The sequence below is a fragment of the Erythranthe guttata genome, chromosome 13 (genome assembly GCF_056151865.1).
Source record: "Erythranthe guttata isolate IM_541 chromosome 13, IM_541, whole genome shotgun sequence".
Taxonomy (NCBI): Eukaryota; Viridiplantae; Streptophyta; class Magnoliopsida; order Lamiales; family Phrymaceae; genus Erythranthe; species Erythranthe guttata.
Genome location: NC_142545.1, coordinates 4,778,683 through 4,795,045, shown reverse-complemented (window position 1 = coordinate 4,795,045; position 16,363 = coordinate 4,778,683). Strand labels below are relative to the sequence as shown.

Here is a 16,363-nt window from a genome sequence, read left to right as displayed (position 1 = left end):
ATCTGAATTAACTACACTACCATATACAATTTCAAACAACTAAAAATAAACCTGGTATAAATATCGTTCTCACTCCCCCAATTTCTTTGCCCTAGATTTCTTGAATAGAGGTTTGTATACATATATTCCCTTTTGCGTTTTTATTCTTCTATTTCGTAGTATTCCATTTGAAAACTAACAACTGCAAAATTTGGTGTTTATATATTGTTGAAGATTCCAGTGGTAGTTCAGGAGCATTGCATTTGTCGACAGACATCTCAAAGGCCAAATTTTGAAGGTTTGTGTAGATTGTCGTCAATCAATTATTTCTTCACACCAAGCTTGTTTCTGTTGCTGACTACTTAAAATTTGTTGAAACACATGTGGCAGAAAAATGTCAACAGACACTTCGAAGATTTGCTATTTTTCCAGATTTGGTCAAGATTTTTTTCTCCCCACTTATATTTTTTTCTCCGTTTTGATTATTGTTTTAGAGTGTTGTTCCAATTTGTCAAACAAGGCCCGCAATTTTCAATATCCCCTATTTGGTTTTGATCTTTGCTCTTTCAAGGTTAGTGTTTTCCTGCCTTGTTATTTTTCTTATTTTTATGTTTTATTAAGCTCTTTGTGGTGTTTGTTATGTGGATGCAATGATATTAAGGGTTGAGTTATTTGCGAAACTATACTAAAAAGTAAAAAAAATTTACATAACTGGTCATACAGATTTTTGGAGAATAAATACTAATTTGCAAAACATAAATGAGTGGTTCCAATTGTTGTGATGCTTGTATATTTTTATTTCAAATTATGTATTCAATACAATTTTATGGTTTGTCAACAGCTCAATTTGATTATATGGATGCCAATACGGAATAAGAGGTTATCGTAGTAATGGCTTTTCAATTAGTTGAGCAAAAAAGAATGATTATGGTCATGTTTACACAACTTGTGCGATTAATTAGAAAACTTAGGAATGGTAATGTCAGTGGTCGTTGCTATAGTTTGAAAAGTAACATACCAATTCTAATACAATATCTATCATACTGATGATGCTATAAACAAATCACCTTAAATAAATGAGGTAGGATGAGCTAGGAGAGCAAAGTTGATCACTGGCTCACGAGCTAGATGGTCCTGAGATACCTGGGAACAGAGAACAGGTGAACTAGGCCGGGGGTTGATCCGGCGGAAACCCCTCCGACGCTTAAGTCAGACGTGCGGATATTGAAGTAGTTGAGAGAATAGGAATTGTAGTATTACTCAGATAATAGGGCGTCTCTTTAATAAATGAATTATGTCTTTATTTATACCTTGTCGATTGGGTTGTGGTTAATTTGTTGGGCCAAACCTTATTTGAAGGTAATTGGGTTTTCGTAATAATATTCTTCTAGATCAGGCTCGTGGCCCAGTACGTAGAGAAATAGTAGGCTAATTGGGCTGACCCAATTATGCATATCATTAGCCATCCACTCTCGAGTGGGTGTGGGAGCAAAGTCGAAATGGGTACCGGATCGAGTCGATAGTAGATTGGTGTTGTAGTATTACGTTAATCGTTGGCGTGGGGTGGAGAAATAATAATTTGTATTATTACGTCTGAGAGCGCGCGCGATTTGGTGAAGCGCGTTGAAATTTGCACGCAATTTGGTGAAGCGCGTTGAAATTTGCGCGCGACTTTGAGAAGCGCATAAAAATCCGTGCGCGATTTAATGGAGTACGTTGAAATTCGCGCGGGATTTGATGTGGAGGGGGAGCTGACGCATGATTGGATGGAGTAGAGAGGGCTGTTGAGCGTTGGAATTCGCGCGGGTTGGTGGGCTGCCCCGCGATTGGATGGTGGGGGAGAGGGGAGCCGCGCGATTTAACTGCCTCGGGAGAGGCACGGACACGTGCGAGGCACGCGCAGAGAGAGGGCACTGGCTCGTGCTTTGCACCCGCGGAGAGAGTGCGTGAGATGGGCGCGTGCAATGCACGCGTGGAGAGAGAGAGTAAGCTTGGCGTGTGTGATGCATGCGCGAAGAGATAATCTGCGCAGTGCACAATGCGCGTGACACACACGCGCGCACTGGGCAGTTTTTTTTCCCAACTCATTCGTGCGGACCGAGGCGCGCACTTTGGAGCAATCGCGCGTACTGTGCTTGCATTTTTTTTTTTTAAGGGCACGTGGCCCGAGAGGCCCTGAATTGTAGGTTTTTCATTTTGTCTTCATACTTGGAGTAGATGGGTTTGCCCACTACTATTTCATTTGACGTTTATATTTTATGACATTGTCATTGGCATTGTGCGTGATGTACTTGATGAGGGGATCAGTCTATCAAGATATTTTGATGGGGATCGTGCCCATTGTTAGACCTCATTGGTCGTAAGTACGTTAGGACCGTGGCCACGTTTTAGATGTAGGACCCTATGAAGACAGATATAGAAGTTCATGAAATCAAGCTGGCCAGGCTATATAGTTTATCATAACATCTGTAAGTGTTCACAGGGTTAATGTTGACTTGAGCTAATAATTATGTAGTGGAAGAGCAATAACACCGAGTGTAAGGAAAATAACTTGTTTATTCATTGCTTGAAAATGTGAAGGTTACAAGCCTACTTGAACCGAATGTAAAGAAACAAAGTAGGGAGCGAATCGCTTGAAATAACTAAACTTGTAATAAGTAGATGATATAGGGGTTTCGTCCAATTGATGTAAAGAGGTGAGAAATTGCATCATCCTTAAGGTAAGATAGTCCTCCGGTTTAGGATGATGCGATCGTTAACAATGTTATGGGCTCGAGAGACCCCAAGTGTCATTGACATCATTGGAAGTCTAGGGATGTAGAAGGAGATTGTCAATGAGACGTCGACGATTGTCGTCGGCCATCTCATCGCCGGGTGTTGAAGTGATCTTCATCTCTTTTCCTCTTGGGAGGAGAGAGGGCCGAAGCCTCTTCGATGCGTACATATTTCTCAACGCGACATAGTAGCTCTTCCAGAGTGGTTGGAGGTCTTCCTGCAATCGATTCCTTAAATCTACCTTCCTTCAAGTTTTGTTGAATGATTCCAAAGAGCATGCTTCCTCCCACGTTAGGAACTTTGTGAGCTGCCTCAACAAATTGTTGAATGTAGTTGCGGAGGGTTTCGCCCTCTCTCTGGGTGATAGTGAAGAGGTACGCGGGATTCTTAGCGTACTCTTTGTTGATAGCGAAATGGTGGGTGAAGCGATCCGTTAGTTTGGAGAGAGCTTCAATTGACCCAGTAAGCAAGGCGTTGTACCAGCTCAATGCTCGTTCGGAGAGCGTTGTGCGAAATATCTTGCACATCGCCGTATTAGTTGAGCCATATAGATCTGCCATGGCGTAGAACTTTTCAAGGTGTCTTGTGGGTCACTAGTTCAATCGAACTGCGGTAGACTCGAGACCTTTACCCATTGGGGTAGTATCTCATTGATTATTGCGACAGTGTAGGGACTGCGCCTTATTGGAGGTATGGCCCTTCCACCAATATGATTACCTATGCGGGGAAGGTGATTTGAGCGAGATATCGACTGTCAATTTCATCATCTTCAGCATTGTGTGGAGGTACTCGTTGGCGAGAGGCGTTGCCTCTTGAAGGTGAACGTGGGTCTTGTCGCCCAGTTCAAGCATTATGGCGATGAGTAGATTGTTGCATCCGAGACCTAGGGTCTGAGGTGGATGTGTTATCCGGTGGCGGTGGAGGTCGTTGTGCCATAGGTGGAGATGCAAGGGGAGCGTTGACTCCCGTTGTGGTGATGTATTGTGCCACTGCTTCAGTGGCAACTCGAGCTGAAACTTCCGCAATCATGTGTTGGGGGGCCTCTTCGGTTATCTAAACCGTTCGAGGAGCCGGGAGTTGTGGATCCTGTGGGGGATTTATCTGGACCTCAAGAGGAGAAAATGGCAAGCCAGAGCCTCCGCGAGGTGGGAGGTTGTTAGCATTGGCATGTTTTCTCCGAGTAGATGACTCAGGGACATCATGCGCGCTACGTGATCTTGTATGCTTTCCCACAGACGGCGCCATTATGATGATGCTATAAATAGATCACCTTAAATAAATGAGGTAGGATGAGCTAGGAGAGCAAAGTGGATCACTGGCTCACGAGCTAGATGGTCCTGAGATACCTGCGAACAGAGAACATGCGAACTAGGTCGGGGATTGATCCGGCGGAAACCCCTCCGACGCTCAAGTCAGACATGCGGATATTGAAGTAGTTGAGAGAATACGAGTTATAGTATTACTCAAATAATAGGGCGTCTATTTAATAAATGAATTATGTCGTTAATTATACCTTGTCGATTGGGTTGTGGTTAATTTGTTGGGCCAAACCTTATTGAATGTAATTGGGTTTTCGTAATAATATTCTTCTAGATCGGGCTCGTTGTCCAGTACGTAGAGAAATAGTATGCTAATTGGGCTGGCCCAATTAGGCATATCACTTACCTTGTTAGATGGAGTGGTCTTGTTTGCCGACAAAATCTATGCATTAACACCGATACATTTTCTCGATTGTGTTTTCTTCTTGAGAATGTTGGTGGTATAGTTCCAACTAGGAATGTCTCTGTGGTTGAGAAAGTTGCTTTGTTCTTACATGTATTATCACACCACGAAAAAACTGTCACAATTAAAACAAATTATATGAGATCCGGTTACACAATTATTATTCATTTCTCGGGTATTACACACTCTATTAAAACTGCACAACGTTATGCTTGTTATGCCTGAACCCGTTGACTCAAATTGCGATCATGCGCGTTGAAAGTATTTTGAGGTAAAAAATTGAGAACGTCGTAAATAAATACTTAACCAATCATTAATAAATATTAGCACTGTCTTTTTTTTTTTTTTGACAATGTCATAGGGTTGTTTAGGTGCATTAGATGGGTCATATGTTCCTACACGAGTAGCACTAGTCGATAAGACACGGTATATGAATCGAGAGGGTACGATTAACGTCTTGGCAGTGTGTGAACTTGAATTTTGTTTACTTGTTGAGTGGTTGGGAGGGATCTGCCGCTGATAGTAGAATTTTACGGGATGCAGTCACTAGATCCGACAGTCTTCGTGTTCCAAATGGTACGAATTAGCATTTCTTAACTTAATACGTTAATTCATACCAAAAAGAATTGCCACTACTTTAATGTAATTCATATTTTACCTTTTCCAGGGCACTATTATTTGGTTGATAATGGATACACAAATGCCCCTGACTTTCTAGCACCCTATTGGAATACTAGATATCATCTCCACGATTTTGGGGTAGGTAGAAATGTGGTGCAAAATCACGAAGAGTACTTTAATATGAAATATGCTAAAGCTCGTAACGCAATCGAGCGAGCATTTGGCATATTAAAATCTAGATGGGGAATACTAAGTCATATAATAATGGCTTGTTGCCTTTTATATAACTTCATTTGTACGACGAACAATCATGACCCCGAAGAAGACGAAGTTCTCAAAGAAGTAATTACCCCGAGCGATCACAAGCATTACGGTTTCATTGAAACTATTGAGGCATCAACAGAGCGGTCCTCTTGGAGAGATAGCCTAGCAATTAATATGTACAATGCGTGGTTGAGTAGGGGTCAAGCTTGATGTTTATTTATTTTAATTTTATGTATTTGAACGAATATACTTTTCATATTCCCTTTGTTGAACATTTTTTTTAATTGTGTCTATCAGAGCATTGGTGTTTTATCAGTTTCGGTATTGGTATTATTATATTGTTTTCTAGTGTATTGGTTACTTTAGTATTATGAAATGTTTGATGAATTTGCATGTTGATTGCATACATGCGTTTTCACTATATTGTATTGTGATTAATGAATGCACGTGTTTTGAGATGAGTTTGGCCATTTTATGCTACAATTTAGGAAAAAACTATGTCTACTTCAATGTCTCAGAAGTCCAATGGAAAACGTAATACCCCATCGACCATTAATAGGCGTAGTTGGTCCGTTAGTGAGGTACATGCTTTAATAGAAGCCCTTAAAAACATTGTTTCTCGGGGTTGAAAGTGTGATAACGGGTTGAAAGTGGGTTATTTGGGTGTACTTGAACAACATATGGTGCAACATTTCCCACACAATGTTCTTAGAGCCAAACCGCATATTGTCTCCAAAATTCACGTGTGGAAGAAGCATTACGGTTCATTATCAACTATGCTAACGCGTTCTGGTTTGGGTGGAAACTAGACTGCCAACACAATCGATGTGGCAGATGAATTGTGGGATGAATACACCAAGGTAAACATTATCTTAACTCATGTGATAATTTAAGTCATACAATACTTACACATAAATTTAATTTCCAAATTACCAATATATTTCATCAATTGAAAAGACCGATCCTAGTGTACGCGTTATGCGTTACAAATCATGGCCGCTATACAATAATTGGTCGGCAATATTTGGAAAACATCGGGCTACCGGTGAAAATGCACAAGTATCAAGTGAATCATGATGAGCTAGATGCTCGTATTGTTGACATGATAGTAGATATGACAAAAATCTTTGCCGAAACGAAGACTTGTCTTGGTGAGTTGGCCCAAATAATTGGATTAGAACATCCCGCAAAAAGGTCTTCGAGGCACTTTCGCCAATGGCCAATTTAACCGTTGATGATAAAATCAAAGTGGCTAAAGCCGTATCCAACAACCTAAAAGAGTTGGATATTTTATTCGGGCTTCAAGATGAGGAGAAAATCGCACGAGTTCAAATGATTCTCAAAGCCCATTATTAGTACTACGTTCTTGACGACATTAAAGAGATTTTCAAACAGACCTTACTTTTTATATCTGTCAAGAGATGGCACTAATAGTTTATAATGTTTTGAACTTTGGACTTATTAATTCGAAAGCAAAAACTTTATTTCATAATATTTTGTTGTAACATTTGTTTCCAAACATTTCAAAATCAGGAAATAATGTTATATTGTCTACAACAATTAGTAATACATTTTTACTATGCCCATGGTGTTAACATTTTGATCCAAAGCTCGAGTACGGTCCGTCATATATCATCATCATTTTTCCTACTTCGGTTTGTCATACGGACGATAAACCACCGCAAACTCACTTGCATGCATTAAGAACCAATATTAATTTAAATAATATTGTCTAATCAAATTCGAAAATTATTGAAGTTACCTTGATTACATAGTTCCATACTTCGGATTTTGTATACACAATATTTACTTCAAGGCATTAGTCAACAACCGCACGGTGATAGCCACTTGAAGGTATTCTCACGCGTCTCATTTTTTTCTAACTTCTGCAAGCACAAGTGACAGCTGAACTCCAAATCGAATTATTTCCAATTGTCGCTTTCTTTGCGAGATTGTCGATAAAAAAATTGTCAACTCCTTCGTTTCAATCAAGATCGTAAAAATAATCTAGTTGGGTAGGTATACTCGTTTCTACCTCTACCATTCTGCTTGTAATATGTTTTTCTCTTTTTATTGTTTTTTTTTTATTTATTTATTATGAGTTATCAAAATTAAGATATGAAGTGGTGCAATTTTTATAGAAGGTCACAAAACACATATAATTTTGCTAAATTATTGGAGCAGAATTTTAGCTTAAAGAGAGAACATAATCATTGCCATTTGTAAGGAATATATTCTATGCAGAACAATATTCTGACTTTATTTGCACATTGTATGTTCATCTCAAATGTCACATAATTAATAAAAAAAAAAAAATATATAATGTCTAATAATTTAAAAGAAGTATAAAAGATGCACGCACAAGAAAAAAATGAATGAACCACATACATTTGTAATGTTGGTATAAAAAAAATCTAAAACAAAGTCCGAAAATATGGGTGAATGTTGGTTGCATGTTTTGGTGATGTATAATAGGTTAATGATGCTTTAGTAGTAAAAAAATTGTGAGGAAGGATGCATGCACTTTTGTTTTTTACTTATGTGATTATGTAGTTAAGTATGTTTTTGTTAGTGGATGTATAATATTATGTTATTTTTACTTTTATCTACTTTGTATAATTTTATATACTTTGTATAATATTATGGTGTGTTTAATATTATGTACTAGTTAAATCTGATATATTTTCTTCATAATATGTTTGCAAGTTAAAATTAATGTCGTATTACATAAGGTTTTGTTGTTCAAAATAATACTTCTTTTGAGGTCCAATAATTAAAAAAAAAATTTACGTTCAATTAAACTTACCAAAACAATTGAAGGGTCCACTAACAAAACAATATTTTTGTTGTGGTACTGCAAAAGAAATATTCAATTAAAACAATTAAAGGGTTGAAAGAAAATAACATTACACTAAAGAAATGTGAAATATATATAGTACTTAACACACACTTTGGTACTGTAAAAGGAAGCTAAAACAAAATAAAACGCAAACAAACTTGAAAGAAAATTCAAAAGAAATTGAAATAAACAAGTATATTCCGAATCCGCAAAAATGAGGTCCATTACATCATACGTTCTAAGTATATGGTTTCTTACCATTAGCTTTCTCATCATTCGTGTTGTTCTCCATCCATGGGACGTTAGAGCCCGACGATCTTACACCATAGACACCGGGAAATTGCTTATATTTTGGCGTTAAAGCTTCTTTTGGTTTGAGTGGGCTCGGTCCTGCCGAAGGACACCGGAACCTCGAATGAGCCGCGCTATTCTCCGTGTTCAAAGACCCTTTGGAGTCGTAGTTGTGAGTAAGATAGTCCCACACATTGAAGAGATGTTGACGACTGTCGTCTCGGGGATCAGATCCGGTGGAGGTGCACGTGCAGGCTTAACATCTTCATCGTCCTCTGATGACACAACAATGACCTTTCATTTTGAGAATTTACTTGAATAGCGGGTTTGGAAAAAATAGTTTGTAGATCTTCCCATTTAGAGTCACTGTATTTACGGTATGCCCAGCCAAACGCGTGATCCTATACATTCAAAAAAAAAAAGTGGCATTAGTAAACGAAAAAACCAAATGAGTAGAGAATTCGTTTAGTATCTTAACAAATTTGGAATGATTACCTTCAATATTTCAGTCCATAGGTCATCTGACGCGGTAACGGCGTTAGTTGTTTGATTACACAAAAATCCTGGACCAGTGAGCATCCAACCGAAGGTGTCGTACCTCGTTTTAAGAAGAACAAACTTCTTAAGAAAATACTTTGCCTAGAAATATTTGCCATGTTTTTTTTTTGTAAAACACTTTATGCCATACGGATTGAGTCTCTCATTTTTTTTTTCCAGCAACAAAATCCTCCAAATGAGTTTGGTATGATAAAACTTGTATGAAAGTGTTGTTTACCTTCTCATCCCAATCCAATTCGTACAAGAAATGTGTTTGTTTGAATATTATCGATTTTTCGGGTTTCCTTACTCCAATTTTGAGTGGAGGAAAGCTTGTTGTTGTTTTAGGGAGGAGGAAAGCTGTGGAAAAGTAATGGTGTGGTAACTCATGTGATTTTCGCATATGTACAGGGAAGAAGGGAGCTTATTGTTTTGCATTTCTTCCTATCAAACAATAATTATTATGTTGGACTTGTTAGTTGGTATGGGAAGAAAATATTTTGGCAGCAACAAGAAAATATTGTATGGCAGGAAAAAACCACAATATTCTCTAATCAATTATTCAAACCACTTGACTAAGGAAAAAATGCAGAACTAATTATTCAAATCACTAAAATTATTCAATTATTCAAAACACTTAAATTAGATGCGTAATTTCAGTTTGAGGAAACTAATAAAACCATGTGGTGCTTGATTATTTATTTAATTCCAGTGACATTATTATTCATGTTGTACTTGTAATTTCAGTTTCAATATACTAATAACATGTGGTGCTTGCAAACATGTTGTGATTATTCATGTAATATTCATTTAATTGCAGTCATAAACAATCTAAAACCAAATTGTCAGATCGTATATTTTAGTTAATTTGTTGGAATAACAAAGGAAGCAAAAATAATGAAAATGTGACGTTAACATTTCCAAAATGCAAGATCCCAACAACACAAGCATTGTGTTTTCTTACTATCAAAATAAGATACATTACAATACAACAACACCACTGGGGAACTAACTACGTGGCGTTACTAACATAATAATGAATATTACAACTATAGATATCATGTCATAAGGAACCTAATATGACCTTATTCCTTGTTGCAGTGATGTTATAAGTTACAACTCTTACTATGGATATCAATTATTTGTACTACTACATTGTGCACAACAACACACACATGGGAAAAAAAAATAGGAAAAGAGGAATTGATGAACGTATAGCGATCTTTTTGTAGAATTTTGCTCTACGTAGTTTGATTCCCATCAGTTGCTTCAATCCTTCAATCCTTTCCTTTAATGCAGAAATCATGTCACTCGAATTTTCACAAAATTCACGCTCCACCCATTTGAAGAATTTACACTTCAAATCCTGCCCAAATTACAATTTCATTAGAACCAACAACATTCAACTGTAATTGTTATTTGATGCGCTAACAAGAATGAGAAATACATAATTAACAATAAGCGGATAATTGACAGATACCCTTACTTTCCTTCGCTCCAGACATGAAACAAACCGGCGTTCTGGACTGGTGCTCGTGGATGATGTCTTAACGGACAATTTCAACCCATAATAACATAACATCGGTTGCGTTTCATCGAAGCCACTGTAACCACAACCAGAACTACCTCCTCACCCCCTTACACCCGTAGAACTGTTGCTATTCATGACAAGATGGTAACCTCAACGCACAATTCGTACAATTGGAAAAAGAAGAATTCAGAAAAATGAGGTGTGCAGATGAACATAGATTTTGTTAATTTGGGGATAATATCTCAACTTATCAGAATACAAATCAACATCAGGTTATTACAAGTTATTTCTAATGAGACAACAAGGGTAATTTTGTATTTTCACGTTGTATTCTTAATGAATCAAATAAACCTAATATGAGATTGATATGGGTTGTGATTATCCAAATGTCCAGTTACGAGAAGCCGAAGATGAGCTACTTTAAGTATTACCTTTTTTAAACAGTACAGTCCAACATAAATAGTCATCATATCTTAACTCTTCCAAAAAATCAAAACAACCCTAAAGTGAAAACGAAACCGGTGGGGTATCAAATTAAAATATTATTAAAAAAAAAAGGAATACTAAAATTAATATAGTATTTTTTTTCTTATGTCGATAAATGTAGTATATCATGTCGACCAAAATTCACCCGTAGTCATCTATAGATACGCATAGTCACTATCGTCACTTGCAGGCCTCTAAAACATGAATCACACTTCACCGCTCTCCCTCTGCTCATATATAGTACAATAGACTATTATGTACTACGATGCACTATGGTTTATAATACGATCCAGCCGAGTAGACGTGACTTGGAGAAGAAGAATTAATTAATTTCCGTATTTTTTTTTGAGATAATTTATTTTTTGCTATTTAAATTCCGATTTGTACTAGATTTATTTTATTTGATTATTTTCTTATTACAAATAAATTCGGAGTTATTTTTCTCGTTATATTAGGCATCTTTGAGACTTATAATAATAGAATGTTTAGGGCCGTTATTACTTGGACGTTATTATGCAATAATTTTGAGAGATTAAAATTCACTTTTCGTCATTCTTCAAAAACTTTTCGGAATTTTTGCAAGTGGATTCTTGTAATTATTCTTAATGACATTGTATTTGTATCTGGTTCATTATAATTACGGGGACAATGCTTCGACATTCATAATACTGGTTTCTAACTTTTTATAGCTACAGGGTCAATATTCCGAATTCCACCAATTGAATCATTTGTTTTTGGACGTTCCGTTATGTCTTATGCCTAAGGTAGTGGTCTCGTAACATGTTCTATGGAGTTTGTATCAGTTCAGTATAGATACTATTCATAACCTAGCAACCAACAACTCCTTCCCATCGCCTAAACCCTATTCACCAAACCCTAGCCATCGTCAAAGAGCCCTATGTTGATGCAATCGCCTCCCATCGTCGATCTGACATCACACTAACATCTCCAATGGCTATCGGCATAGCCACTGCCTCCCATTACCATCCTCCAATATAATCGCGACTACTACCGCCCTAACCGCCGCCATCGCCATAGCCACCGCATCCGCTACCGTTGTAACCACCTCCACCATACACGCTATAACCACTGCCTCTGCTTCCAACTTTATATCCACCGCCGCTCCTGCTATAACCTCCATTGTTGCCGGTCGTCGTGTCTGTGACTCGATCTAAGGGGGTCGTTGGCGTCGGAAAAGGAGAAATGGTAGAGTACGGAATTGTGGGGGAGAGGAAGAACAAATAAGAGAAATAGATATGCAAATAATTTTTTGCTAATGTTTTTCTTTCTACTCGAATGTCCTGCCTCAAAAATTCAGAATTCGCAGTTTATATGTATAATTGAGTACATGTTGTTTATTACTAACCCGCCTAAGTTGAATCGGGTTGATTGTCCGCGCAACTCCGTTCCGCGAACGCTCCTACTTGGAACTGCCCAACATTGAGTCTCTTCAAGAATTGCCCATCACTTGTTTTTCTTTAAGCTTATATTTGTAAAGTAGTGTTTTCAGCTTTTGGCCTCAGATTTAATGTCTAGTCCAAATCATGTTTTCTTATCCAACCCAGATACCCATGCTGCATTTTGGCTATGGCCTATTGTGGCATGCTGCATCCCATAAACTTTATCCAAATATATTCCAACTACCATAATTTGATCCATATTCCAATTACATTCAGAATTTCCTATTTGCCTCAAAAAGAACAAGAAAAAAATTTATATATTCAAGCGGATGCATGCGACTGGAACTTTATACGGACCATGTTTTATAATCTTCGTTTAACGAAGTAAGAGTTTGATGAACTCGGAGAACTATTCACTCTGAAAAGACCAGATATATATTTATTTCCGGTCATTCGCCGTAAAACTAGAGGGAGTTACCAACTTAGTCATGAGATTTTCCTTGTCAACTTCTGTACCAGATGGAGCCAACAGAATTGTATTGCAAACCTAGTACAAGCAGCAATCATATAGCTCTTACAAAACATTCATTAACATCTCTTATCAAAATAACCAAAAATAAATAGCCAAATTATTCAAGCATGAGAATTCATTACAATAATAGCCGTAATTGCCAAAAGATCAGCAACCTTATTTTGCTCTCGTAATGGAAAAATAAAAATAAAAAGTAAGTTCAATGAAAACACAATGTCGATTCTATACGGAACCCAGCCAAATGGCCCCTATCAATTTATTCGCCTTCTTTTTGTTTTTTTTCCGAGCATATCATTATCAAACCGTGAATCTTTCTACTTTTGTGTTTCGCCAAAACACTCAAACAACAAAATTCGGCAAAACATAAACGTCTAACGCGACATTAAACCAACCGTAAACACGACGCCGAAAAAATATAAAAACAAAAGTGCAGTAATTAGTCACATCACCTCACTATTCGTATCGTCAATCAGAAATCTGGCGCCTATTAAGTGCGGCCTCGAATCGACTACAAGAATCCGACCTCATCTCAGTGCTCATATCATTCTCCGGCGCCGGATAATAATCTTCCCTCAACTGAACATCTCTCAAGTCGGGTATCCTAAGCAGAAACATCATAAAATGCTCGTGCGCAGTCCCGTGTATGAACAGTTTCCTCAGCCCAAAACATTCTTGTAATAAACCGGCAGCTGGTAGAGACAAACTCCTCTGGTTAACATCCCGATCTTGCGGGGGCCAATAATCGAGCTCCCTCAAACTCAAATGCCCGATCCCGATTAAATAAAACCGCTCCCACAAGCTCAAATCCATCTGCCCCGAAGGTGCAGTGTGCGCGTATCCGATCGTCTCGCCACAGTCTAAATGCATTTTAGACAACCTAGGATAGTTCACAAGATTGCTCAAACCGAATTCTCGCTCGGAGGGTTTTGGTAATTCCCTACAATCTCCTTCAATCTTGATTCGTATTTCTTCAAGATTCGGACAGTTTTCGAGCCCGGCGTTTGTTAGTGGATTCAGAAGCTGCCCCACTGCTATCCATAGCGAGAGATATTTCAGTCTTTCCCATGTTCGTTCCCCGTATACATTGCCGTTTTCGTAGCCGTTTAAATCGGAAGAAGAGTTCAGATCGTATGAGTATTTGCACTTCTTGCTTGGATTCTCTATGGTGGCAGCATCGTAATAATCATTGTAACCGCGGCTTTCGAAGTGGTTCTCGTCGTTCGATACCTCGCCTTGATCGAAACTGTCGTTGAGATCGAACCCACTTTCGGTCCCGTCATCCCAAATGCAATCGATGTGAAGACTTTCGATCCGATCCTGTATGGGTTCCAATGCTTTCAACGACTGTTCCGCGCCGAGGTTTTTGCAGCAAGAGATTCTTACATCGATTAGCGTCCTGCGAAGCAAACTAGCCAGAGTTCTCATTCCTCTCACGGTTATATTCTTGCAGCCATGAACCTCGAACACGGACAGCCTACAACAACCTCTGCCAATTGCAATCAATCCCATGTCGGTTAAATCGCCTACATTTCTAATCGACAAAGACTCAAGCCCGTGACAAAGGGCGATTCCGTCCAGCTTCGACTCGATTGGTAACGAAACACCGTGAAACTGACACAGTTTAAGAGACCTCAGTTTCGGGCATTTCGAACCGAGTACCTCGAGCGCCGGACCGCTCTCTCGGACATTATTACATACATCTAAGACGAGCTCTTCCAACAGAGGAAGCCCTGAAAATACCTCAATCAAAGTGGCTGCGTTAATCTTGGCATCCTCCTGTGTGAATCCATCGTGCTCGGGATCGCCTCTCGTGTTCGATAAAGCCGATGTATCGGCCAGATGAAGAATCGACAGTTTCGGGCAGTTGACTGATACAGAAACCAAGGCCTCATCTCCGACAGAGCCCATATACCTCGGATCGAACATACAGGCGGCCCGAAATTCCTTAAGATTGGGACAAGCTTTGGTGATTGATTTAATCTCGTCGGACTTGAAACCCTCGGAGAACGATGGGTTCAAGAGATTGAGGCGCGTGAGATTGGATGAAACCGAAGGGCAGGACTCTAACGCCGGAGGCACGTCATCCGTCCAGCAATAGAAAGCGGAGAGATCGAGAGAATTGAGCTTCTTCCCGCACTCGGAGAACAGTATCTTGAGCTCGTCGCCGGCGGTTTCCACCTGAGGCCGCTGGTGCCATCTCACGAGCTTAAGGTGTTCGACGTTATGCCACTGAGAAGCTACTAGCTGAATGGTGGATGGGTTTCGTGCGTAGAAGGTGAGGGAGGTGAGAGAAGGGAAGGCGAGGCGGAGTAGGTGGGCGATGAGGGCGGGGTCGGAGGCGGAGGTGAGCGGGTGGCCCCACGGAGAGAGGAGCGAGAGGTCGAGGTGGGAGACGGATCGGAAACAGTTGGGCACCATGAAAAGGTCGCGGAGGTTGCCGCGGAGGGTGATGGAGGAGCGGGTGGCGCGCTCCAGGGCGTACCACTTGCTGCAGACGAGGGCGGCGGAGTTGCGGCCGCGGACGTCGACCACGGCGGCGATTATGTTCGAGAGAATCACGTCGGGGAGGTCGTTCAGGGTTGTGCCGGAAGTGGGCGGCGCCGCCATCTGAGCTGAGAGAAATCAAAATCCGAATCTGGATTGTGTTTGGTTGGTGTTGGGAATGGGATTGGATAAATTAATTGGATATCAAATCTTGTTTTTTTTTTTCTTTTCTTGATTTCTACGGAAAAAGGAAAAAAGAGAATATATTATATATCACAACTGTACTACTAATTGATGTGGATGAGGATTTGGAGGGAATAATAAATGAAATGAAGTAATTGTCATTTAACATGCTTTCTCGTATCTTCCTCTACTATGCTTCTTTACCTAATTCTAATTTATGTAGGGTAGTATTGAAGAAAATTTAAATATTTGATAATTAAAATGTATTGAAATAATTAGTTGTGAAATTTAAAATATCAAAATAGCATAAGAAAAAGTTAATTTGAAAATAGAAGATGGAAAATGTGAAATAATTAATTTTCAAAAAATTATAAAAAATATCATTTGGATTTCATAGGTTGGCCTATCGTTTCATACTTTTATATAAAACATTTATAAAACTAATTATTGATGGGTATTATTAGATAGTAGTGTATTGTCATTGAATATTTATGAATTTAAAGAAGTAAATAACAAATCTTAATATATATGATGCAGGATCACCTGAGATAAGTAGCTTGTGAGTAGCTAAATCAAGTTTAAAGTGCATGTTCGTTTGACCTCCAAAACAATTTAATTTATTGTACAATGTGTCAGAGACTTCCTTAGTGAATACACTCCAAATTTCAAGTCAGATGATATCGGGTGTTGATAGTAAATTTAATGCTCGAAAGCGATTA

General features: G+C 38.8%; 2 protein-coding genes across 2 annotated transcripts; both read right to left on the bottom strand.

Moving 5' to 3' along the window:
* Positions 1 to 2,843: 2,843 nt before the first annotated feature.
* On the bottom strand, positions 2,844 to 3,314 carry LOC105953777 (uncharacterized). The gene has a single exon (XM_012977456.2). The coding sequence runs from the start codon at positions 3,312 to 3,314 to the stop codon at positions 2,844 to 2,846; it is 471 nt and encodes a 156-aa protein (XP_012832910.2).
* A 9,732-nt stretch (positions 3,315 to 13,046) lies between these two features.
* Positions 13,047 to 15,865, bottom strand: MAX2 (RNI-like superfamily protein). Its single transcript, XM_012977479.2, has one exon. It carries the CDS (start codon positions 15,582 to 15,584, stop codon positions 13,443 to 13,445), a length of 2,142 nt encoding a protein of 713 aa, XP_012832933.2. The 5' UTR covers positions 15,585 to 15,865; the 3' UTR covers positions 13,047 to 13,442.
* Positions 15,866 to 16,363: the final 498 nt, after the last annotated feature.